The following is a 27,717-nucleotide window of genomic DNA, read 5'->3' as shown; positions in this document are numbered from 1 at the left end:
TTTGACAGCACTTATATATATATATATATATATATACTGTGCAAATATATAAATATACATACATATTTTTTAAGTTAAAAAACAATATTTTTTAAATAGAAATACATAAGCCTGGATAAGTTGAGATTACTTACAAAATTTGAGGAAGCTGGTTGCCCTAAATAAAATTTAGTAATTAATGTTTACTTGAAATTTTGAGTGAACTTTACTTAAAGATAAGAGCCGTTCTAAGTTGAAGTTAATGCTTTTAGTTTAAACTAATATTAATATCTGTCAAATTACTCCACTTATCTTTTTTTTAAATGCAATAAATTATATGCAAAAGCAATCAAACAAAATGTATTTTTTTAATCTTTTCATTTCAAAATACAACAATACAGTGAAGACACAAGTTTAAAACAAGTTTGCCTTCACGTTTATGAGGTTTTCCAACTTTTCTCTCTAATATGATCTACTCATAAACAAGTAGAGCTGAGTTGTTTCAAAGTATAACCTGTTAAAGTAACGTTAAAATAAAATGTATAAACAAGGAGGGGGGTAACTATATACATCCAGGGAGAGAACATGTGTCCTAATTCAATTCCATCCAGAATAACCTCAAATTACCTTCATTATGTATATAGATAATGAACAGAGCACATGCATGTTCGCAAACATGTACATATACACACACAAGCATATAATACATACAGTATATCTATTATATATCTATCATACCATTTACGTGTGAGTGCTTTCTTACTGGCTGCCAAAAGCACAGCCATCAGGTATTTATTACCTGCTGTTACTATATCTGGATATACGCAGCCAAAATACAACAAAAATACAACAATTTGCTTTCTAGAGGTATGTCTCTTCTAATTTAAGTGCTTCCTGTATTTCTTTCCAGTATTCTTGAATATGTAGGCATTCCCAAAATATATGACAATTATTTGTATCATTACATCCACAGTTTCACCAACATTTTGAAGAGATATTACTGGATTTATTGTTTTAAAATATCTAATAATGTTCCTAATTCCTTCCAATTTAATGAACTAGTTGATTGCCATTGAATTTCACACACAGTGTTAAACACACAGTTAGAAAGCTTTAGAAATCAGCTGTCACTTGCACAGAATTGTGGGTGATGTGTAAGTATTTTCACACTCTGTGCTGTAGAGATGAGCTGTTTTACACTGGTGTAAACAGTATTGATCGTCTCCAAACTCACTCAGAAACATCAATAACAGCCCCTAATATTGACAGTGTGCTTCTGATGATCACAAGCTCAGATTCAGGTGGTTCAAATCTAATAACTGAAGACAATTAAAAGCCACATCCCTCACAATAACTGAATAAATGAACACAGTTACATTATAAACATGTGTACTTAAAGGTGACATATCATGAAAATCTGACTTTTCCAGGTTGTTTGCAAGCAACAACGGTGTAGCAGCTCTAATGCCATGGTGAAAGTTTGAGCAAAGCATGCTAACTGTTCTGTGTTTGGCTGCAGAGACGAGCACAGAACACAGTTTAGAGTCCCAGCCTCAGAGGAGACAACAGAGCAGTGCAGTTATTGATTTATTTACTGCCATACAGATCTAAAATAAACATGCAATTTATTTCCCAGCTGTTTACCTTCACAGACATAACCCACTGTTTTTGTAACTCGTGTTTGTTTTTAACGTAAGCTTGTGTGTGAATGAGAACTTAGTTTAGTACTCGCATGCTGTGACAGCCGCTTTCTGTGCGTGTGCTTCAGATGTGTGCGCTCAGAAAACCACATATCAGAAGTTTAAACGCATATGCTTTAAAACACATGATTTCAGCGCCATAAACATGATAATCAGAACCAAAACAGATGTTTTTAGCAGGTCCGAGCTGTAATGGCGCAGCTCTATTCTGGAAGAGGGGGCGGGGAGCAGCAGCTCATTTGCATTTAAAGAGACAGGCACGAAAAATAGCGTGTTTCTGCTTCCACTCAAAATAGTCATTTTCTCTCCACGATCTGTGGAGTATTTTGAGCTGAAACTTCACAGACACATTCTGGGGACACCAGAGACTTATATTACGTATTGTAAAAAGGGGCATAATATGTCTCCTTTAAATCAGTAACCTCTGTCCACAATTTAGTATTATTTATATACAATTATTGTATTTATAAATATTTTAAAATAATTTTTTTCCACAGAATTTTATTTCAGCTTTAATTTACTTAATGAAACCATTGTAATGGTTCATAGTCGGTTGCTCGTAATTTCCATTATTGTTTGACAAAAAGCACCTGCTAAGTTTTCGTTTTGAAGAAAGTCAGTTTTGACATGACAGTGAGTAAATTATTATTATTATTATTAATTTAGTTTCTGTGAACTTTTCATTTTTAATATTTCTTATTCTAATCTATTTTTAATTTCAGTGTTTATATTAGTAAATGTAGTGCTTCAATATAAGCAGATTTTACATTAATACTTCCATTTGTACATTTTGTAAGATTTGAAATTTATATTTGATTTTATTTCAGCTTTAATCTATGTTTTGTGTGGTCAACAGACTGAAAATCTTCACTGTTGCTCTCAAATCAAATATGTTAGACATGCATTGGGTTGGACGTAAAGGTTTGTTCATAAGACAAAAACAACAACAATATATAGGTTAGATTATGAAAACAACAGGCAGCATCTGCTAGTAATTAAAATCATATCTGCTTAACTAAAAAAAAAACACAGTAAACAGAGTGAATAAAGAGGGAATAAAGAGAGCCAAACAAACACTTGACAAACAGCACTGGAATGATTTATTGAGAGGCTCATTACAACACACCGTAATTATCTAAAACCAGCAATTAGTGTTATTTGAACTGTTTAGAACAAAGAGAGACTGATGACTGGAGTCATTAACTCATAATCTCAAACTTTTGACATTCAGCCGTGTAAATGCAAGAAGAGGAATTACTGTAAACATTTTAAGATCAACAAGAGTGTGTGTTTACTTTCCTGATAGCTATTTACTTCATCCATTGTGAATGATTCATCAGTGCACTTTATTCCTAGAAACTGATGTGTAACTTTTAATAGCTTAGAATAAAGTGTTTGTGACAGAGAGTGAAAACAAGGATGAATAATACATTTTTGGATGTTTGCTTCATAGGCTAACCTCCGGAAACATAATATGAAGATCTAAAAATGCATTTTATGATGCCTTTAATGTTAATGTTAACTAATAGTTCATATGATTTCTAAACAAGCTGTTTTTCCATTTTTGTTTCAGTAGATGTTCAAATGGGAGTATTTGAATCAAATGTTATTTCAAAGAGAATTAAACATGTTTTGCATGACGAGCGACTCTGGTGTAGTGCATGTAGTGCTGATAACAGCTGTTTGACACGTATAATCGCTCGCTCACAGATCCTGATGGCGAGCTCAGTGGGGCATCTTCATTGGTGCAGTTACACCGGTAATCGTATGATCACACAAGCATTTAGAGATCTACAAACACTTCAGTCTGTGAATAATAAACACATCAGAGCCGACAAACCATCACTTATAGCAGTTACAGAAATGAGCCACGCCACAGGAGACGATTATCAGTGAATAATGATTTAGATTTGAGTCGGTTCGTCACACAAAACTCATAAGGACTGCAGTTGTGGTGCTTTTTGTCCTTTTTGGAGCTCAAAATTGCCATTGTTATTTTGGAAGAGTGCTGTGCTAAGTTTTCATTTTGAAAAAAAAAATCAAAATGACATAAGAGTGAGCAAATTGTTATTTTTGTTTTATTTTCTGTATACTTGAACATTTATAGTGATACACACTAGTCATTATGCACATGATGTCATCATTATCTCTGGCCTGTGATTGGATGATGGTTTTGGTCTTACCGACAGAAATCTGCAGTGCTTTCTTGTGTTTCTGCAGTAAATCTCTTTGGGACGACGACTAAGGTGAAAACAATTAATAAGCTATCAAAGGTTAGTTTGAGCGATTGATTGGATGATTGATGGGATGATAGCGGAGCTGCCATCCGCTAAAAATGCATCATCAGCACAAGCCACGAGAGATGTGAGACATTCAGGACAGCATTTCACTCGGGTTTTCTCAGTTGTGTCTACTAGAATGTAAAATATATGACTTAAGGCAAAACACTACAGGCAAAAATCATGGACTGTTGTTCATTTTGACATTTTGGGCAATTTGGTTGCTATACTATGTTCTTTCAGACTAGTGGAAAAAATATCAAAAATACACTTTTATGTTTTTATTTTATTGGCACGTTATGTATGTGCGTCTGGAGATTTCAATTACAATATACAGTGGGGCAAAAAAGTATTTAGTCAGCCACCAATTGTGCAAGTTCTCCCACTTAAAAAGATGAGAGAGGCCTGTAATTTTCATCATAGTATACCTCAACTATGAGAGACAAAATGAGAAAAAAAATCCAGAAAATCACATTGTAGGATTTTTAAAGAATTAATAGGCAATTTTCTCAAAACGAGTTTGTTTCTCCACTTTAGCAGCACCTGCATACACCAAAACGTAGTTTTATTCCTCTCTATATTCTGAAGGTTTTTACTGAGGGGTTTGTTGATATATCATTGGTTTTAGACAACATTTTATTCCTGAAAATATGATGAAGATGCATTATATTCTCTCTGGTAACAGTATTTTCTGATTTTTGGGGTGATAAAAAAAAAAGTACAAAATCCTCTCTGTTAAAACCTTTAAAGGTCCCATGACATGCTGCTTTTGGATGCTTTTATATAGGCCTAAGTGGTCCCTAGTACTGTATCTGAAGTCTCTTTCCCGAAATTCAGCCTTGGTGCAGAATTTCAGCCACTACGAACCAGTCCCACAATGAGCTTTCCTTAGGACGTGCCATTTCTGTGTCTGTAGCTTTAAATGCTAATGAGGAGGAGAGAGGCGGGGCAACTGCCATGCTTCGCTCGTTTGCAAGCCATGATGTCTCTCGAGGAAAAATATATATTGCGCTCGCCTCGCACAGTAGTAGCTCATTTTCTCATGGGCGGGCCAAATTCTCTGGGCGGGCAAAGCAGAGAAAGGGGAGGTAACCTTTCCCCGTATGACGACATAAAGGGAAGCTTCCAGATTGGGCCACCTGAGCTTTCATTTTCTCAAAGGCGAAGCAGGATACCCAGGGCTCGGTTTACACCTATCGCCATTTCTAGCCACTGGGGGACCGTAGGCAGGCTATTAATGTTAAAACCTCATAAAGTGAAATTTTCATGCCATGGGACCTTTAACTCTAATGTCTCAACAGAATCAAACAAGAATTTTGAACCTGGCTTCATCCAGTGTTTGTTTAGTTAAAGTTTATCTATGTGCGTCTGGATATTTCAATTACAATACGTATCTTTAAAGGCCGTTTTCTCAAAATGAGTTTGTTTCTCCAGTTCAGCAGCACTTACAAACACCAAACTTAGCAGTTTTATTCCCATCTATATTCTAAAGGTTTTTACTGAGTGGTTTGTTGATATACAGTATCATTCACCTGGTTTTATACATTTTATTCCTAAAAAAAAAAAATTCTCGTTAACAGTATTTTCCGATTTACAGAGTGATAAAACAAGAGCTGTAAAAACCTTAAACTCTCTCATGTCAACAAAATGAAACAAGATTTTTTAACCCGGCTTAATCCAATGTTCACATTTTTGTTTTAGAAATGTATGCAAATTAGTGCATATTTAATTAGACAGTGCATCATTTGCATATTCTTCGCTCGTTTGCAAGCCATGATGTCTCTCGAGGAAAAATATATATTGCGCTCGCCTCGCACAGTAGTAGCTCATTTTCTCATGGGCGGGCCAAATTCTCTGGGCGGGCAAAGCAGAGAAAGGGGAGGTAACCTTTCCCCGTATGACGACATAAAGGGAAGCTTCCAGATTGGGCCACCTGAGCTTTCATTTTCTCAAAGGCGAAGCAGGATACCCACGGCTCGGCTTACACCTATCGCCATTTCTAGCCACTGGGCGACTGTAGGCAGGCTATTAATGTTAAAACCTCATAAAGTGAAATTTTCATGCCATGGGACCTTTATCTCTAATGTCTCAACAGAATCAAACAAGAATTTTGAACCTGGCTTCATCCAGTGTTTGTTTAGTTAAAGTTTATCTATGTGCGTCTGGAGATTTCAATTACAATACGTATCTTTAAAGGCCGTTTTCTCAAAATGAGTTTGTTTCTCCAGTTCAGCAGCACTTACAAACACCAAACTTAGCAGTTTTATTCCCATCTATATTCTAAAGGTTTTTACTGAGTGGTTTGTTGATATACAGTATCATTCACCTGGTTTTATACATTTTATTCCTAAAAAAAAAAAATTCTCGTTAACAGTATTTTCCGATTTACAGAGTGATAAAACAAGAGCTGTAAAAACCTTAAACTCTCTCATGTCAACAAAATGAAACAAGATTTTTTTTAAATCTGGCTTCATATTTATTTTCTGGAAATGTATACAAATTTCATTAGATAATGCCTGAGTTTGCACATTTAAACATGTTTTTGTGTTATGGGTTTTCTGAAATGTTATGTATGCAATTCTTAATGTACTGTAATCAACTTTGAAAATATGTTGATATCTATTGTTAATTTTTTTTCAATAGATAAATATCTCTACTGTTTCTGAACTGTTTCAGTTCTGCAGTGACTGTTGGTGCATGTGTTGTAGTTTGACATAATAATGTGACTATAAATCAGCTAAACTTTCACCTAAACACAAAGCAAATTCAATCAAGTCCATTCAGTCAGTACTATTACAGTATTTCGATCTGTGTACTCACAAACATCCTGAATCAATATGCGTCAACAGAAACATCTCTCTGGTCTCTAATCAACAGCGACAGGACAAACTAGTGCAGAAAGATCCTAAAAAGCCCTTCTGAACCGAGCGAGAGCTTCCAGGAAGCGGGGTTTGTTGATATACAGTATCATTCACCTGGTTTTATACATTTTATTCCTAAAAAATGTTTTTTCTCGTTAACAATATTTTGCGATTTACAGAGTGATAAAACAAGAGCTGTAAAAACCTTAAACTCTCTCATGTCAACAAAATGAAACAAGATTTTTTAAAATCTGGCTTTATCCAATATTCATATTTATTTTCTGGAAATGTATACAAATTTCATTAGATAATGCCTGAGTTTGCACATTCAAACATGTTTTTGTGTTATGGGTTTTCTGAAATGTTATGTATGCAATTCTTAATGTACTGTAATCAACTTTGAAAATATGTTGATATCTATTGTTAATTTTTTTCAATAGATAAGTATCTCTACTGTTTCTGAACTGTTTCAGTTCTGCAGTGACTGTTGGTGCATGTGTGAATTATTACATCTAAATATTTAACATACTGTATATAATAATACGTTATTACTATTATTATTATATCTAAGTGTGTGCGTAATATTTATATAATAGTTCAATAATTTTCATAATATAATTTTTAGAGAATGTATAGTATTTATTTGTTTTTCAACAAGTTTTATTTGTACAGTTAAAAATTATAAATAATATTTAGATATTATTATCATTGTTGCTGTTGTTGTTATTGGGGTTCTCATGATTCAGATTCAGATTCTTCATGAAAGTTCGTGATTTTTTTATACCAATTTTGGTACAAGACTAATGTTATTTATTTGACTGTTTAAATGGTTTATTATTATTATTATGTGTATGTAAATATACATTTAAATAGTATACATAATATGTAGACATTATTATTTATTTGCTTTATTTAAAAGTTCAATATTATAAATGTAAATGTTATATTTAAATAAAATATAGAATATTAACAATTACTCATAATAATAACAATTCTCTCTGAACAGATGCTTGTTGTTTTGCAGCACATTGCAGCGGAGAGTGTGTATAATATGAACACTTTTAGAGTGGTGTGAGGTTTTCACACTGAAGGGAATGTGTCTAGTATACACAATGCCTTTTATATTTGATATTGATATTTGCATTGATATTTGATATTTCAAGCAGTGATAGTGAAACTTGACTTAGCAAACAACACTACATATGGTAACTTTAAAGTGATAGTTCACCCAAAAATCATAATTCTGTCATCATTTCTTCACCCTCATGTTCTTCGAAACTTGTATGACTTTCTTTCTTCTGCAATACACAAAAGAAGAGCGTTTAGAAAAGCATCTGGGTCCAAACAACATTAGAGCCCTTTGATTTTCATTGTATGAAAATACACATCTTTGTTTTCTGAAAAAATGATTACTTTCTTTCTTCTGCAATACACAAAAGAAGAGCGTTTAGAAAAGCATCTGGGTCCAAACAACATTAGAGCCCTTTGACTTTCATTGTATGAAAATACACATCTTTGTTTTCTGAAAAAATGATTTTTTTCCTCGTGCATTAAGCCATGGATCTACACCAAACGTAATGGTTTTATTTATATCTTTATTCTGTTCAGTTTTTAATGGTTTGCTCATATATAATTTGCCTGATTTTATACATTTTGTTTTTGAATATTTGTTTTTTATTATTATTATTTTATTTTTTTATTTTGGAGAAGCTAAAGCGGCTTTTTCATGCACTGGCCAATTTTGATTTTGCTTCTATAATATATCGTTTCAGACTAATGGAAAGAAAATACACTTTAAAGTGTTTATTTTATTGCACTTTATCTAGTTGCGTTTATAGATTTCAATTACAATACATGCTTTCTCAAAATTAGTTTTTCCTCATGCACTGAGACATGGACTTACACAAAACTTAGCAGTTTTATTCCTATCTTTATTCTGATGGTTTTTATAAAGGGGTTTGCTCGTACATCATTCGCATGGTTTTATACAACATTTTATTCATAAAAACATGCTGAAAATGCATTTTTTTGATGAAGTAAAGCAGCTATTTCATAATTTTTTTCACTGGTCAGTTTTGAGATTTTGATTTATTTAGCTTCTATAACATTTTTCAGACAAGTGGAAAGAAAACATCCAAAATACACTTAAGTCTTTAATTGCACGTTATCAATCTGCGCCTGTAGATTTAATTTACAATACAGCCATTTTCTCAAAATGAGTTTGTTTCTTCACTTCAGCAGCACTTACAAACACCAAACTTAGCAGTTTTATTCCTATCTATATTTCCAATCACTGGGCGTACTTCTATTCCTCAGCTGCGCAGCATATACCAGACACGACCTCCCAAGTTGCTCTTTGCAGGAATAAATGTTTATTCACGGTCGGGAGCCCACTGGTCACAACAACCAAGATAGACTCCCTGAACAGAAAGATACATGTACATTTATACCTTGTAGTTGAGTAAAAATCAATGTCACTCAAGTCTTCTTCACTGTAATTGGTTACACTGATCTGAGCACTTTTTTGGGTAAGTATAGATTATTTAATCATATATGCAATGTCTTTGATCTGAGTATACTTACAGTAGTCTGCACTTTTCTGAACATTCTGTATTGAACATACCCTTTTGACTTCTTCTGAGGCCATTTCATAAAACATTTCATCACACAATATATATCTTTAAAGGCCGTTTTCTCGAAACAAGTTTTATTCCTCTCTATGTTCTAAAGGGTTTTACTGAGGGGTTTGTTCATATATCATTTGCATGGTTTTATTATTGCACTTTGTCTATTTGCATTTGTAGATTTCAATTACAATACGTATCTTTAAAGGCTGTTTTCTCAAAATTTGAGTTTGTTTCTCTATTTCAGCAGCACTTAAAAACTCCAAACTTAGCAGTTTTACTCCTATCTATATTCTGAAGGATTTTATAGAAGGGTTTGTTCATATATAATTCACCTGATTTTATACAACATTATATTCCTAAAAACATGGTAAAAAAAATGCGTTTTTTGGATGGACTAAAGCAGCTGGCATATGGACTGTACTTCTGCCATTCACAAGAGTGAGGGTTTAAAAACACGTAACAGGCCTGCCATGTTTTCATACCCATAATGCAGTGTGAAATGCACTTTTATAGTCAATTCAGATGCAGTATAAAGGCGCTTCTCCTCAGTGCGGTTAAACTGGGCAGTGGGCCGACATGAGGAAGAAAATGCCGTGGAGAAACGATTGTTCTGCTCATAAACGGAGCTGTGAAGGAGGTAAGAGTTTGTTCTCTCCTCTGATAGCATCATGTCTGCAGGGGACTCGTGAATAATCACGTCTGGCCAAAGAAAGAAACATCCAAAGTTCTCCGTAAGGTCATTTGTAATGTTTTGATTCGTGAAAGCATCTAAATTTCACAGCAGTGTTGTACTGAGAAGTGCAGCTTATGAAAATGCTCATTACAGTTTGGAGTGTGATTTATCTCGTTAAATTTTCCTTCATAATAGTCCATGACTGATGAGTTACTAGACCTCACTCGGACACAAACACGCTCGTTCTCCAGAGAAACTGGCTCTGTTTATGAGTTAGGATTCAGCAACAGCATTTCCCATGAATAAATATGCAGAACAATCATTGTTTTTTGGGGAAAAGCTCTCATGGCTATGAGTCAGATCTCCTGAAGGCCGTTGAGCTTTAAGTAATCCGAGTACATACTTTCAAAGACCACACCGAGCCGGAGTTGTCAATAATTGCTCAAAAGTCTGACACTTCATGACACTGAGGGTGAGAAAAGTACATTAGTGTTTGTCTAATTGGTGTTTGGCTGTCTGTAATGAACAGACTACTACTTATCACGCTTGCCTCAAGGTGAGATAAAGGAAAAGTAGGGGAGAGCAGTTTTTGACTTTCTCAGTTTGTGTAAATTTACTTGGGCTACAGAGTATTTCTTTTTTACACATTAATTGGTCTTGTTTCTAAGGATGCCATTTTCGCCACTGAAATTTACACGGAGTCTGACATTACTCCCCCCTCCCGGAAGGCGCGTCCTGCGCTGTAACAATTGGCTGGTGCAGGACTGGGACACGTGGAATACCTCCAGGGCGGATCAGGCAGTCCAGGGTGCCATGGTGGAGCAGGCAGACTAGGAAGCCATGGCGGAGCAGACAGTTCAGGAGGCTATGGCGGAGCAGACAGTTCAGGAGGCCATGGCAGAACAGGGAGCTCAAGGAGCCATGGCAGAGCAGGGAACTCAGGGGGCCTGACCTTGGCACTCGACCCGGCCTCCACGGACGGACCCCTACTACAAAAAAATCCTTGGGGAGAATATCGTCTTTAGAGGGCCTCCGTAGGCCTAACTCGGGAACTGTGGTCCCTCCTTGGCTGGACGTGGGAACTGGAGCCCATTCTGTGCTAGACTCGGGGACTGGAGCCCTCTCTGGGCTAAACCCGGGGACTGGAGCCCTCTATGGGCTAAACTCGGGGATTGGAGCCCTCTCTGGGCAAAGCTCGAGGACTGGAACCCTCTCGGGGCTAAACTCGGGAACTGGAGCCCTCTTTGGGCTGGATTCAGGGACTGGAACCCTCTCGGGGCTAAACTCGGGGACTGGAATTCTCTCTGGTCTAAACTCGGAGACTGGAGCCCTCTCTGGGCTAAACTCGGGAACAGGAGCCCTATTTGGGCTGGATTCGGGGACTGGAACCCTCTCTGGGCTAAACTTGGGGACAGGAGCACTCCGTGGGCTAAACTCAGGAACAGGAGCCCTCCGTGAGCTAACTCAGGAACTGGAGCCCTCTTTGGAGCGAGCTCTGGGGCTGGAGCCAACACTGGAGCGAGCCTAGGGACTAGAACCAATCGCCTTCTCCTTAGATTCCCCTTTAGGTTCGGGGTGAAAGGCGTGGTCGGCGGACTTGACAACGGAGTGGCCGGTGGGCTTGAGAGTGCCGCGGCCGGCAGGCTGGTTCTGGATCGGGGATGGACACTCTCCAGACACCGGAGGATCCCTTCCCTCCAGCTCAGTCCTGTGGTGTCTGGGAGGTCCAATAGCAACTGGCCCCGATCGAGAACAGAGAGTTGAGCGTGGCGTCGTCCAGCGCTGTTTTCGCTGCGATCTTGCAGAACTCCCACACATACTCCAGGAAGGGGAGATCTCTGTGAGCTAGGGCGGAAAAACGAGCAGCGATTTCCATGCCGCGGGAAGGGAAAACCGGGAAACAAAAAAACTTTCAAAAATGGAAAAAACAAATGAGGAGAAGGGGCGCCGCTTACTGTTTTGGGTCCATTATTCTGTCACGATGCACTACTGTGCGAAGCAAGGAACGCGGAGACGAAGAGTACATCAACAAGGAGACTTTAATTACATCCAGGGAACCAGGAAAACATACGTAGCAGGGGAGGTTGACATATACAATACCAGAGCGCAAACTAGGAATGGGAAACACTTTAAATACACAGGACATGACGAGGGGAAGACGAGAAACACCTGGGATCAATAAACACAATAGGAACAGGAAAAGGAAGAACCAAATATGGGCAATGAAACACATGGGGAGCAAAACACACACAAAACACGGAACAGAGTCTGACAACTACAAAAGAAAAAAAAAATATGTCTCTCCTTTTCATAAAATATTTAATAATGCAAATGTGAACATTAATGGTTCTGTTAAGACTTGTATGTTGTTTGAGCTGTAAAGCTGTTTAAATCATATTTTTTTATAGTTTTATATAGTATTTTAACCAATATATTAACCCTATAAAGCCTTCTGTATCATATTTGATATGCAAATTAAGGCCTCTAAATGATTAACATGATCAAAAGTTTGTTCAAAACCTGTTTCACTGCATGTCTTCTGTCGTCTGATTGATAGTTTCGAGTTTTTTATCCAGTCAAAGTTATTTTAGTGTAATTGTAGAAATGTCCAGCTTCAGCTGGAGCTTCTCGTGTCAAATCTTGACTGATTTCTATCAAGTAAAGGTCAGAATAACTGCAGTAATATCTCCAGATGAACTCTTCCTGGACTGAAGCAGCTCAGCTTTACTTGATTCTCCATCAATCATGTTTTAGAGTCTCAAATCTGATCCTCAGGATCTTTTGAGGAGCGTTTGTTTCCAGAAGCTTTACTTTCACTGTTCCTCAGCGGAGGAATGATCTTCACAAGCCTCCAGAACATCTCACATCTTCTGAGGAGCCTTTATTTCTTCAGCTCTCAATCACTGCATTATATGTTTGGAGCATTTCAATCTCATCATATTATTGGAGATATAGAGCGGCGACTGATATTTAGATCATTTTATGTCAGTACCTGCCATACTGTTATAAAGATCTCATTGATTTACATCACAAGCAGCAGAATTTAAACATATAAATATCAGCATCTGCAGCAAATTGCATATTTTTGCTCAGTTTGAGTCTCTGTTAAGTTTTTTCTTTCTTTCTTTTTTGTACATATTCTCACAGTATCATAATATTTGAGCCACAAAAGCCAGATGGATCAAATATGATACTCAACAAAATGCAAACACATGCAAACATTATTTAAAGTTTCAAAAAACTCTCTTCTCTGACTGTTATTTCATAGGGTTAAGAAACATGATAGGTATATGAAAATGTTCTTGGCCAAAGCTAAGAAAATCTAACTGTTCACAATGAGAAAACGAGGCGATGTGAAGTCATGTTGATGAACAGAACGATAACGCAGTGCTGTAGAAGCTCACCGCCGCACTTTGAAGGTAATGACTGATGTTTTACACAAGACAAATGGCTGTGGGATCATCATGCAACATCGAGTGCGTTCGCCACTCTTCACGCTCCTTAAAAGCCTGGTTAAAACACTTGTAAATATTCAATACCTGCCTATCTCCATCAAGACCTGGATTTCTCCTGCAGCCTAATGCAATTCAATGACCTACATTCTTGCGCAGAGTTGCCTTGGAAACAAAGTTCTCCAGGCTGTTTTTTTCCTCTGTTACCGGAGATACGGCAGATCAATCGAGCGAATCCTCCGAGGCAGAGACAGGAAACGCTCCACCGCACAATCTCCACTGAGAAAAGCCACTAGTGTCCCAGTTAGTACTTGAATACACAATTATTCCTCAGTTGCTGCATGGTGCATTGAACTCGGACTCTTACGGCATTAGACTTATCGATCAACGGCGGCATTTACAAGCACTGCAGAAATTTTAGCACACGTATCGATACCACCGTTCCTACCATCCTGCGATGTGATATACTCTTTTATGTAATTATGCATGCAGTTTTTCAGTATGAACTTATATTAATCAAGAGACTACTGGGGATATTTGTACTTCAAAATATGCATATTTTTTCACACCGCAGGAGCATTTAAAATTAAAAGCTGTCATCTAATGAAAGCCATATGGTGATAAACTTTTTCCTATTTTTCTTATCTGTATAAATTGAAAATATTAATAGAAGTAGTTAACGAACATGAGATAAAAATAAAATAAAATGAACTCAATGAGAAAATTATTTTATTATACACTTTTGTATACTAACTTTTAGAAACTTCTGTAGTGTACAAAAGTTTGGGGCTGGTATGATTTTTTTTTTATTTTCAATGATTAATTAATGATGAAAAATACAGTAAAAACAGTAAAATTGTGAAATATTATTACAACTTAAAATAGCTGTTTTCTATGTTAATCTCTGTTCAAATTGTATTTATTTCTGTGATGTGCAGCTGAATTTTCAGCATCATTACGCCAGTCTTCAGTGTCACATGATCTTCAGAAATCAGTATAATATGCTGATCTGCTGCTCGAGAAACATTTCTGATTATTAGCAATGTTGAAAACAGTTGTGCTGCACAATATTTTTGTGGAAACTGTGATGCATTTTATTTTTCAGGCTTCACAGATGGACAGAAAGTTCAAAAGAACAGCATTTATTTGAAATAGAAATCTTTTGTAACATTATAAATGTTTTACTGTCACTTTTGATCAATTTAATCCTCACTGAATAAAAGTATTAATTTCTTAAAAAGAAAAAACATGTTTGAATGTATTGTAAGTGATTTGTTCTACACGTCATTTGCAAAACAGATTTAATGTCGTGTAATATTGACAATTTGACTCACTGATGCATTTTATTTGCTTAAAAGTCTTAAAAGTGATATTAATTATTAACCACGTGTCATGCATAGTGTGTTATGGATATGAGACTTATAGGTTTCTGTACTGGAGTTGTAAGTCAAACAGTGATTTCTGCTTTTCCAAGTACGACGTTGCAAATGATGACTTTCTGAATTGAATAGAGTGAAGCTTATTTTTTCTACAGGGTCAGATGGACACGTCAACAGATCAATATGAGTTCAGAAATCATTTTCACGGCTTAATTTCTCGCGGTCGCTGGAATGTCAGTTTTGTGAGGGATGTTATACTGAAGGTCAGATATTGTCAAGGGTTCAGCAGGTCAAAACATCTGAAGCTATTTAATAATGAACTTTCATAGTGATATTTCTATACTTGCCAACAGATTTAAAAAATGTAACTTGTTGATGCTGAGCAGCAAACTTCCTAGTAGAAACAGTAAATCATGTCTGGCACCACACAATTGGTTTTTAGGTTTATTTTTTCAAATCTATTCTATTAACTATATTTTAAAAGTAACACTATTGGCACAGGTTTATTATAGTTAACTAAAACTAAAACCATTAAAAAAATCAAAATAAAATAAATGCTTAAAATATAAAAAACTTTTCATTTAGTTTAACTAAGTGTACTAAAATAACAGAAACTAAAATAAAAATAAACAACTATACAGACATAGACATAATTAATACAATTTACAAAACACAACAGAATTACTGAAATATTGAAATTAAAATTAAAATGGAAAATACAATTCAATTTTTTTATCTAGTTACTAAGAGAACACTGATCTACTGATTAATTTTGTAAGATTTAGATTTTTTTAATGACCATAGAGTGTTGCTTTATTTTATATATCACCAGCAAAATCATCAGGGTTAGTATAGTTATGCATAAGGTTAGTATAGTGTAACTAAAACTAATATAGTTAACTAAAACCATGAAAATAAATACATTTTAAAAAAGGTTTTGGGAAAAAATGCATGTGATATATAATAGATTTAATTTAAAATAAAATAAAATATTTAAAACTTATTTTAGATTGTTGCCATTTCTGTCTTTAACTTGATGTATTGAAAACTAAAAATCTTAAATAAAAATTATATGAACATATTTAAAAAAATTAAAATAAAAAACAACAGCAAAATTACTAAAACCTTCAAATTAATTTTAAAACAGAATATACAAAAATTATATATATATATATACAAAAACGAATTCAAATATATTAAAAAAAATCTCAATACTAAGACAGCACTGATTTGGCAATTAATTTTATAAAATGTCTTTCTAACGACCATAGCGTGCCAGCAAAATCCTCATGAATATATCATGAATTTAATATAATTTAATAAAGCTTAATCTAGTGGATTAGATTCTATTAAAACTACTCTTGACATATTGCAGTCAATGTCGTGTTGCTTTCATATATGAGGCTTACAGAACAAAACCAATTAACCAAAGAGACTTCATAACACTTGACAGTGTTTTTCATCTTATTATATTACAACCTGCACCATAAAATCCCAAACGTGTCATATGAGCTCAAGCACGGCGAGAGCTCGGATCGAGAACCACTCACGAAATGATGGAGAGTTACAGAGCGGAGGACAGCAGATGAATAAATCATTGGATAAACGTTACGAAATGAGCAGGACGCCACGAAAAACACTGCAAAGATGGAGAGATTACAGAGAGAAGGGCGCCTGACATGGCAGATGGTGGGAGCATTTTTCTGTTTTATTCTCCACCCTTTAAATTCAGACCAGAATCTCTGAGTGCAGAAATCAATACGCCTAAACAGGGATGAAAGAGCATCCAGACCTGACCCATGTAGATCAAACGCTGCTTTATTCCTGCGCGTCCCTTCAGCTTTATTGCCACAATTTATAGGACAATTAGGTTGCTCCTACAAGCGTCTAATTTTCCGCAGTGTTACTTCAGCTCAAAATTGGTCCGGAGCGCACAAAGCTATTACTCTGAGATTTCCACGGCCCTCGATTATGAGGAATCAGAGAGAGGAACATCTCTATCTGCATTGTGTTGTTGAGAGTCCAGTAAGAAATACATGGCAGAGATCAAGGATTGGGGCTGATTTTCTGAAGCTTGTTTCTATTGGACTCGCAGGAAAAGGTGAGGAAAAGCTTGAATTGGGTGCAGGAGGATTGAGAGGGTCAGGAACCTCGGCGCACGCTCCTGCTTTCGGATGAAAAGCTTACGTTAATGCATGCTCTTATTGTGAATGATTGAAGAGTGCATGTTTTTCTCAAGTGAAGTCTTCTGATTTTTTCATCCAGTGGTAATTGGGTTGTTTCTGAAAAGAGTTTCATTGCCAGCTTTTGTCATCAATGCCAATTTTTAACCGTCTAATCGGTTCAGCATGGATAAAATTTAATTCTGCCTCACATCGTTTGATTTTTAAATATTCCATTTCACTTGGAAATACGTCACACTGAGAAAATAAGAGCCTCTGTTTGTTAAGATATAAATGTATGGTTTATTTCTTTGTAGACTGTATTTATTTATTCTTTTACTTACTTACTTAGACATCTCTAAATGGTTATTTATAACAGATTAATTCTCCATTGTTGAAATTGAGATACTATTAGTTTTATTAATAATTTGAATTAGATTTATTTTTGTATTTTTTATTTTAATTTTAGTTAACATTTTAGTAGGGCTGGACAAGAATATTCGATATTCTTCCCTACATTTGAGTAATTTTGTTGTGTGTTTTTGTCATTTATATTAGTGTTCTTTTTTTATTATTGGATTATATATTTTTGAAAATGAGAAATGTTGCCTTGGAAACCAACTAAAATTAAATTAAAAATAAAAGGGTTTTTATATTTTGTTTTATTTCAGTTAACATTTATTTAATTTCAAGTAATGATTTTTTTTAATGGTTTTAGTTTTAGTTTAATTAACAAAAATAATCCCGGATTGAAAACAAGTTTTATTAATACTATTTAATCATATTACATAATAAAAAATGTAATAAACCTTCACAACATTACTTGAGCCTTGATGAGCAGAAGTGACTTCTTTCAAAAGCAAGTTTTACAAAATAAGAAATTTGTAAAAATTCTAAATAATATGAATAATAGCTAGATAGATAGATTTACAGAGAGAACAATCAGAAATGAAAGACATTGTAACTTTGTATTTTGATGGAAATGTAAAGAAAGATCTCTAATTATTTTATAATAATAAAAAAATATTATTGTTATTAATTGTTATATTATATTATATTATAAACATATAATATTATATTTTAAAATCATAAAATTGTATAGCTCACAAATAAGAATTATTATAAAAATTCTTACTGACTCCAGACTTTTGAACAGTAGTGCACATTGGGTTTTTTTGTTTCTTTGTTTGTTAGTTTTTTTCCTTTGTATACTTAAATTTAATAAATAAGTATTATTCGTAAAATATAATTTTATATCATTATTAATAAATATGATTATATATTTTTTATGTAATTTTAACATCACACTTCATGCAGGTGTTTTATCCAAAGTGACATTATATTTTATTTTATTTTATTTTATTTTATTTTATTTTATTTTATTTTATTTTATTTTATTTTATTTTATTTTATTTTATTTTATTTTATTTTTTATTTTTTTTATTTTATTTTATTTTATTTTATTTTAACACTTCATGCTGGTGTTTTATCCAAAGTGACTTTTTTACTTTACTTTATTTGACCATGTAAATTTTTCTAGTAATTTTTTTTTTATTTGTTTGTTTTTTGTTTTTAATGAGAACATATATTAACATTGTTTCACGCTTCACGCAGGTCACCAAATCCTATGTGATGGAGGGTCAGGGCGTGACTCTGAAATGCAAGGCGATGGGCGACCCCGATCCCACCATTCACTGGCGCTTTCCCGACGGCAAACTGGTGCACAACAACTCTCGCACGATCCTGTATGACAACGGCACGCTGGACATCCTGATCACCACGCTGAAGGACAGCGGCGCCTTCAACTGCGTGGCCTCCAACGCGGCCGGCATCGCCACCGCAGCCGTGGAGGTCAACATGATCCCACTGCCGCTCTTCGTCAACAACACGGGTCACATGAGGGAGGCCGATCCGGGGCTCTCCGACATCACCACATCCACCAAATCTGGCAGCAACGACACCAAACCGCAGAACAAGAGGGTTGTAGTGGAAAACCTGACCGCAAACTCAGCTGTCATCCACTGGCCGTCCGAACGCCACATTCCCGGGATCAGAATGTACCAGATCCAGTACAACAGCACCGTCGACGACACCCTGGTGTACAGGTAAAAAACTCTTCTTTTATGAGACATAAAGGTGGACTTGACTAATGAAATAGACGGCTTCTGAGATCCCCTGTTGTGCCTTTAACTGAAGCACTTAACCTCAGCTCACTCCAGACGATGTCTAATCTGTCTGCTGTAAATCATTCTGGATTAAAAGCCACTCGTGAATCTCTGTTAACCAGCTTTCCAGGCAAAATTACATTGAGTTAGACAGAACAGAGATACACAGAACAGTCTCAAATTTCAGATGTTCTAACATTTATTCTTCATAGAAGTGAATTCAATTAAAATAATTAATTGTAAAAAATAATAAAATAGTCATTATTATTATTATTATTATTATTATTATTAACATCTGTATAATTATAGTTAAGTATATATTTAAATATTTTTAGCTCCCAAATAATTATAAAGTCAATACAAACTATTACTATGGTTATTTGTATATTTAACTGCTTTTATATATATATATATATATATATGATATAGCTACATATACATATAGCTTTTAATATATTTTATAATTATATAGCTCACAATTGTTATAGCTAATTATTTATATAGTCAATCATAATCTATTATCTGTTATTATCAAATAATAATTATAAAGTCAAATTAAGAAAATATTATTATTGTTATTATTATTTGAATTATATATTTGTCTGCTTTATCAATCGTTTGGACTTGTTCCACTGGTTTTATAATTACATAATTCTAATTAAATATAATTTTAATTATTGTTATTTTTTTATATTTATCTGCTTTATTTAAAAAAGTTTATAAAATTATAAAAATATATATAGTTCTCTTTTTATCAGTTTTTCTTCTCTGTTTTTCTAAGAAATATTTTTGTGTTCGCAGATCAGTATCAGTGAATTGAATGAACCACAAAGGCCTTCAATAGACTGAAAGGCGACACAGAGTAAAACTGGAGGAATTTACAACATAAATTTACAACTGAATTATTGATAACCGCAAAGACTCTGTCAGACTCGGTCAGACGCAGTAAATGTTAAAAACCCAGACTGTGTTGAGATTGAACAGCTCAGCTCTATCCTGATAGATAGATGGATGGATGGATAGATAGATTTACAGTGTGACTGAGGATGGCTGATCTTCAGTGATGTTCAGTACAGACCTGCGCTCAGATAATGCAGTGTAACGTCTGCGACGCCGTGCAGCTAGCGAGCCATAAAACACTTCTGACATTTATTGGCCTCGCTGCAGGACACGAGCGCATTTAAACACACACCTTCATCTCAGCAAACACACACAGCGGCCATCATTACACGTGACAAAGCTTCAAATTAAAACACCTTTTGCCCTTTCAGTAAAAATGGGGAAACACTGGGAATGTGAATGAGGTGCAAACGAGCGACTGCTGATGACTGCTTTCAAGGACAAACAGTCGCTTTCAGAAAGAGTCACGAAACTGCCTCGCTTTATTGCAGCGCGTTTAGGTTGAGTCGAGGTTGAAGTGGGCGATTCGTCTCCAGTCACGAGAAATAAAGAGAAACGTCAGACCTCTGTTTGCTTCCGTGAATGAAATCAGCTACAGAGATCTGCACTGGACTGAAGGGCGACACACACACACTCGAATCACACATTTACATAATAACAGGTGCTTTAAAGATCAGCTGAATTATTGATAACCCCAAAGACTCTCGGAAAAGAGCCAAACTTTATCTAACAGTGTGACGGAGATCTCGCCGTGAGGTTTGAAGGTCAGACGCTGTCCGTGTTAAAAGCCCAGACTGAGCTGATATCGAACAGGTCAGTAAATTAGATGAGACTAGCGCTCCTGGGTAAATCTCACATTTTACCCACTTAACAATGAGAAATTGTGTTTTGCAAATCAAAATGATACCTAATTTTGAGTGTTTTTATGACATTATTTTCAAGACGATTAAACACTTTTTACCCACAGATTCTCATTACTCTAATGTCCGTCTCATTATGGCAATACAGTAATGGAAATAATCCTATTTGGACACGACTTTTTAAAAAGTAAATAAATATGTTTTAATAAAACAAATACTGTCATGATTTATATTTATAATTGTACTTTACAGTTTAAAACCCTCATCCGTCCCTCGGGTCATTTTGACCCGAAACTCATTTTTAAAGATTTTTTAAAAATCGAGCGTTGATCGTTATGGTATGAGACTTTGTTACTTTTGTCACACTTGAACCGGGAATACAGGGGGGGAAAAAGTCGAGCAGTTTAAGTGGGTGTTATATAAAAAGTGTTAAAAGTGTCCCTCGCGGGCCATTTTGACCCGCCACTGGAAAAGCATGGAATTTACGAAATTCTTTTTATTTTTTTTTATTTGTCACACTTTAGTATGGAGCACACACAAAAATTTGAGATTCGAGGATTCTGTGTGGGTTTGATAAAAAAAGTAACAAAAGTGTCCCTTGCGGGTCATTTTGACCTGACCATAGGAATGAATGGAATGTCCGGGAAAAAAAACAGCATTTTTTTGTTTATTTGATTTTTTTGACTATACAAAATCTGACACAATCCAGAATAGATTCATACCTAAACAAAAGGCTGAGATTGCAGAAAATGTCCCCAATGCACAAAAAACTCACATACCCACACACACAGGCATACACAGACACACACATGGCACACACACTCCCATTGAAACGCATTATAGCATGTTTGATGTTTCTGCTGGGAAATGACTGACATTTAGATTTTTTTTTTACGTAACACAGTTAAATTTGAGTGATGGGGTGGAGACCAATGAGTTTATATCATATCTATATTTTAAAATGTATCTTTTATATTTATGACATATTTATGAAACTATGAATATGCATGTTTGGATTAAAATTCTGTATAAATTTACTTTTCTTTTTTTTAACAAAATAAATGCAGGATCCCAAATGACGCACTATACACTATGTACTTATGCACTATGTACTCGACCATGTAGTGTATGAATTATATAAGGTTATTTTGTCATTCATAAACGGAGTCTGATAGCCCTTCCCCCTTCACTACATAATTAGAGCTGTTACAGTTGAGTGCATGAAGTGTCCAACATTCCACACTTCGTTTTTTCAGTTATTTAAGTGCATCATCCGGGTATTTGAAGTGCACTTTTTCTTGCACTACTCACACTATTTATACTACAAAACGTCATAGAATAGTGCATAAGTACGCGATTTGGGACACACCTATAGTTTTTTAATGTTTTGATATATATCTGAAAGCCTTGAGATATATCTGAAAGCTTAGTGAAGCCTCAAGTTTGTTTAGTTTTAACCTGGGTAAATCTCACATTTTACCCACTTAACAATGAGAAATTGTGTTTTGCAAATCAAAATGATACCTAATTTTGAGTGTTTTTATGACATTATTTTCAAGACGATTAAACACTTTTTACCCACAGATTCTCATTACTCTAATGTCCGTCTCATTATGGCAATACAGTAATGGAAATAATCCTATTTGGACACGACTTTTTAAAAAGTAAATAAATATGTTTTAATAAAACAAATACTGTCATGATTTATATTTATAATTGTACTTTACAGTTTAAAACCCTCATCCGTCCCTCGGGTCATTTTGACCCGAAACTCATTTTTAAAGATTTTTTAAAAATCGAGCGTTGATCGTTATGGTATGAGACTTTGTTACTTTTGTCACACTTGAACCGGGAATACATGGAGGGAAAAAGTCGAGCAGTTTAAGTGGGTGTTATATAAAAAGTGTTAAAAGTGTCCCTCGCGGGCCACTGGAAAAGCATGGAATTTACGAAATTCTTTTTATTTTTTTTAATTTGTCACACTTTAGTATGGAGCACACACAAAAATTTGAGTCGATTCGAGGATTCTGTGTGGGTTTAATAAAAAAAGTAACAAAAGTGTCCCTTGCGGGTCATTTTGACCTGACCATAGGAATTAATGGAATGTCCGGAAAAAAAAACAGCATTTTTTTGTTTATATGATTTTTTTGACTATACAAAATCTGACACAATCCAGAATAGATTCATACCTAAACAAAAGGCTGAGATTGCAGAAAATGTCCCCAATGCACAAAAAACTCACATACCCACACACACAGGCATACACAGACACACACATGGCACACACACTCCCATTGAAACGCATTATAGCATGTTTGATGTTTCTGCTGGGAAATGACTGACATTTAGATTTTTTTTTTACGTAACACAGTTAAATTTGAGTGATGGGGTGGAGACCAATGAGTTTATATCATATCTATATTTTAAAATGTATCTTTTATATTTATGACATATTTATGAAACTATGAATATGCATGTTTGGATTAAAATTCTGTATAAATTTATACCTAATTAGTTTTTAATTAGTTCTTAATTATCAGGGAAATTGTGTCAGCATAAAAAAATGTTTATTATTATGTTCTATTTTATGTTATTTCACTGTATTACTATTTACATTTACAACAGATTTTTTGCATTATAGTAAGGGAAAATATGCTCAATTATAGGAAAATTGTCACAATGTGAAAACATTATTATTTAATGTTATTTAATATTATTTACTATATTATATTACTATTTAAATAATAATTTTTTTCACACTACATATATTTTCCATTACACTAATGAGAACGTAGTGGGTAAAATTTGCATAATTATCAGGAAAATTGTATTATTATTATTTAATTTATCTTTTTTAAATGAGATATTTTCTTGTATTACAGTAATGAGAATTTTGAATGTAAGATGTGCTTCATTATTAGAAAAACTGTCTTGATGCAAAAAAAGAGTAATATTTAATATCAAAATATTATCTGCATGCAAAATATAATTTAATATTTTTTCTTTGTATTTCGGGGTGAAATATGAGCCGGTCAAGCTCTTGACTATTTTAGTGAGATTGATGGTTAGATGGAGCATTGTGAAGACAGCACCCCGCGTCGCTGCTTTAAAACATGCGTTAATTGAGTCTCTAATTGCTCGTGAGCATCTGATGAGATCCAGACCCGAGGACTGAAGTCATTTCATCAGCATCTGTGTCAGGAAAGCATTAGGATGTAGTGGAGATGCTCCTCTCTGTGCAAACATGAGCCGACTTCATTCTGATTCAGGAGAACGGCACACTTCTAAAGCAGAAAAACACATGCAAGCAAACAGTGAAGTGAGTGGATATTTGAACTGAGAATTGATTTCCGTTTTTTTGAACTGCTTTAGACTGACTCTAAATGGCAGCGCACTTACAGACGACAAAGAAACGACAGAATCCAATTCCTCTGAAGATAACTTAATTTACACATTCCAGAGAGATCAAATTAAACATTCATCATTCATTTATATATATATATATAATTTAAAAAACAATCCAGCATTGTGAAGACTGCACACTGCGTCGTACTTTAAAATATGCAAAATATGCACTAATTGAGTGTCTAATTATATATATATATATATATAATACCCATTATTATTTTAATACATTTATATAGTATTTAAAAATAAATATTTACAAAATTGTCGCAATGCAAAAAAAGATAATATAATTTCATATTACAGATTTTTTTGCGTTACAATAATGAGAATTTACAGGGTAAAACATGCTTAATTATGACAATTGTCAGTGCAAAAACAAAACATATATATATATATACATTACCGTTTTTTTGCATTACAGTAATGAGAATTTAGAGGATAAAATATGCTTATTTATCATGGAAATTGTCAGTGCAAATTGTTTTTAAAACATTTTTATTTATTTATTATTATATTATATTATATTAAGTTATATTAAGTTATTTTTTTCTCTTCACAGTTTTTATATTTAATGATATTTAATGACATTTAATTATAAAACTTCTGCAACTAATTAGACTAAGCAAAACATACATTAATTGCTGAGAATATATACCAATATATAGCATTTTTACCGAACATCTCTAATCTCTAAATGCACTGGTTTGCCGTGACTGGAGGATCATGGGAACTGTAGTCCACAACAACCATGCTAAAAAAAATCCACTGTAATATGAAAAATACTTGCTAAAGAGGCGTAAATCCAACAAGACATTTCATTTAGAGCCTGTTGTTTAAGTCTCGCCCCGGCACTGATCCACAACCGAGGAGCCGAGAAAATAATGGCACACGGATCCCAGAGCTAGAACAGCAGTAGCGATGGAGGCCAAGAGCTCATAACGCCAGTTCATTTTCACAATCAAAAGTGACACTTCAAATATTGCTCTGGAAAACATATTAAAATATAAAAGTGTAAACGGAGCCGCCGCATGCATACACAGATTCTGATCGAGTTCAGACAGTCGTAACTATCTGCGTTTGTCAGACGTGTGACAGTATTTAAGATCTTTCATAACAATGGCGTTTTTAAGAGAAATATGCTCAATTATAGGAAAATTGTCACAATGTGAAAACATTATTATTTAATGTTATTTAATATTATTTACTATATTATATTACTATTTAAATAATAATTTTTTTCACACTACATATATTTTCCATTACACTAATGAGAACGTAGTGGGTAAAATTTGCATAATTATCAGGAAAATTGTATTATTATTATTTAATTTATCTTTTTTAAATGAGATATTTTCTTGTATTACAGTAATGAGAATTTTGAATGTAAGATGTGCTTCATTATTAGAAAAACTGTCTTGATGCAAAAAAAGAGTAATATTTAATATCAAAATATTATCTGCATGCAAAATATAATTTAATATTTTTTCTTTGTATTTCGGGGTGAAATATGAGCCGGTCAAGCTCTTGACTATTTTAGTGAGATTGATGGTTAGATGGAGCATTGTGAAGACAGCACCCCGCGTCGCTGCTTTAAAACATGCGTTAATTGAGTCTCTAATTGCTCGTGAGCATCTGATGAGATCCAGACCCGAGGACTGAAGTCATTTCATCAGCATCTGTGTCAGGAAAGCATTAGGATGTAGTGGAGATGCTCCTCTCTGTGCAAACATGAGCCGACTTCATTCTGATTCAGGAGAACGGCACACTTCTAAAGCAGAAAAACACATGCAAGCAAACAGTGAAGTGAGTGGATATTTGAACTGAGAATTGATTTCCGTTTTTTTGAACTGCTTTAGACTGACTCTAAATGGCAGCGCACTTACAGACGACAAAGAAACGACAGAATCCAATTCCTCTGAAGATAACTTAATTTACACATTCCAGAGAGATCAAATTAAACATTCATCATTCATTTATATATATATATATAATTTAAAAAACAATCCAGCATTGTGAAGACTGCACACTGCGTCGTACTTTAAAATATGCAAAATATGCACTAATTGAGTGTCTAATTATATATATATATATATATAATACCCATTATTATTTTAATACATTTATATAGTATTTAAAAATAAATATTTACAAAATTGTCGCAATGCAAAAAAAGATAATATAATTTCATATTACAGATTTTTTTGCGTTACAATAATGAGAATTTACAGGGTAAAACATGCTTAATTATGACAATTGTCAGTGCAAAAACAAAACATATATATATATATACATTACCGTTTTTTTGCATTACAGTAATGAGAATTTAGAGGATAAAATATGCTTATTTATCATGGAAATTGTCAGTGCAAATTGTTTTTAAAACATTTTTATTTATTTATTATTATATTATATTATATTAAGTTATATTAAGTTATTTTTTTCTCTTCACAGTTTTTATATTTAATGATATTTAATGACATTTAATTATAAAACTTCTGCAACTAATTAGACTAAGCAAAACATACATTAATTGCTGAGAATATATACCAATATATAGCATTTTTACCGAACATCTCTAATCTCTAAATGCACTGGTTTGCCGTGACTGGAGGATCATGGGAACTGTAGTCCACAACAACCATGCTAAAAAAAATCCACTGTAATATGAAAAATACTTGCTAATAGTTTTCTAATAGTTGTCTGAATATATGGCTGCTTTTCAATGGAGAAGATGGTTTTGCAGCACATGGTTGTGTTTGGATGGTTAGTGTGAGTGGACATGTAAAGTAAATGTCAGCGGATGGAGGAGACACTGTTAGATTACATATTTATCAGAAGAATCTCAATATTAGCAGGCCGTCACGCAGCACAGACGTTTGCTTACTGAGGCTCAGTGTGGGAGGATAGTAATATCGTCAGTCAGTCTGGAGCGAAAGACGAGCGGATGTTTGCACAGAATGAGAGCTTTAGCTAAAATCAGCGAGTGGCTGTGGAAACGGGTCGCAGAGAGGAGTTTCTGCTCCGTTCTGATTCAGTCAGCAAGGACAAAACAATGAAAAAGCAAGACAATATAAAAATGTGACACGTTGTGTCCACGTATGAAGTATAATGACAGCATTGTCAACATGGACATTGTGTGAGTTTTGAATAATAATTATAATAAAAAGAATAACAATTGTTATTATCATCATTATTATTATTATTAAATCAGTTCATTCATATTAATATTTTTGTCAGTGTTTCATTTTTGCACAATAACAATTTTGGTACTG

At 34.3% G+C, this 27,717-nt stretch overlaps 1 protein-coding gene across 1 annotated transcript in view; it reads left to right on the top strand.

Moving 5' to 3' along the window:
* The window catches only part of LOC107551865 (leucine-rich repeat and fibronectin type III domain-containing protein 1-like), a 117,003-nt gene that overhangs the window by 86,029 nt on the left and 3,257 nt on the right, over positions 1-27,717 (top strand). The window contains exons 5-6 of the mRNA XM_016233621.1: positions 13,784-13,874; positions 18,727-19,217. Coding sequence (XP_016089107.1) covers positions 13,784-13,874; positions 18,727-19,217 — 582 coding nt within the window. The remainder of the gene's footprint in view (positions 1-13,783; positions 13,875-18,726; positions 19,218-27,717) is intronic.

Source organism: Sinocyclocheilus grahami, unplaced genomic scaffold (assembly GCF_001515645.1).
Source record: "Sinocyclocheilus grahami isolate Dianchi unplaced genomic scaffold, SAMN03320097.WGS_v1.1 scaffold436.1, whole genome shotgun sequence".
Classification (NCBI taxonomy): domain Eukaryota; kingdom Metazoa; phylum Chordata; class Actinopteri; order Cypriniformes; family Cyprinidae; genus Sinocyclocheilus; species Sinocyclocheilus grahami.
Note: the sequence above shows the minus strand (reverse complement) of the source record. Positions and strands in the feature narration are given on the sequence as shown.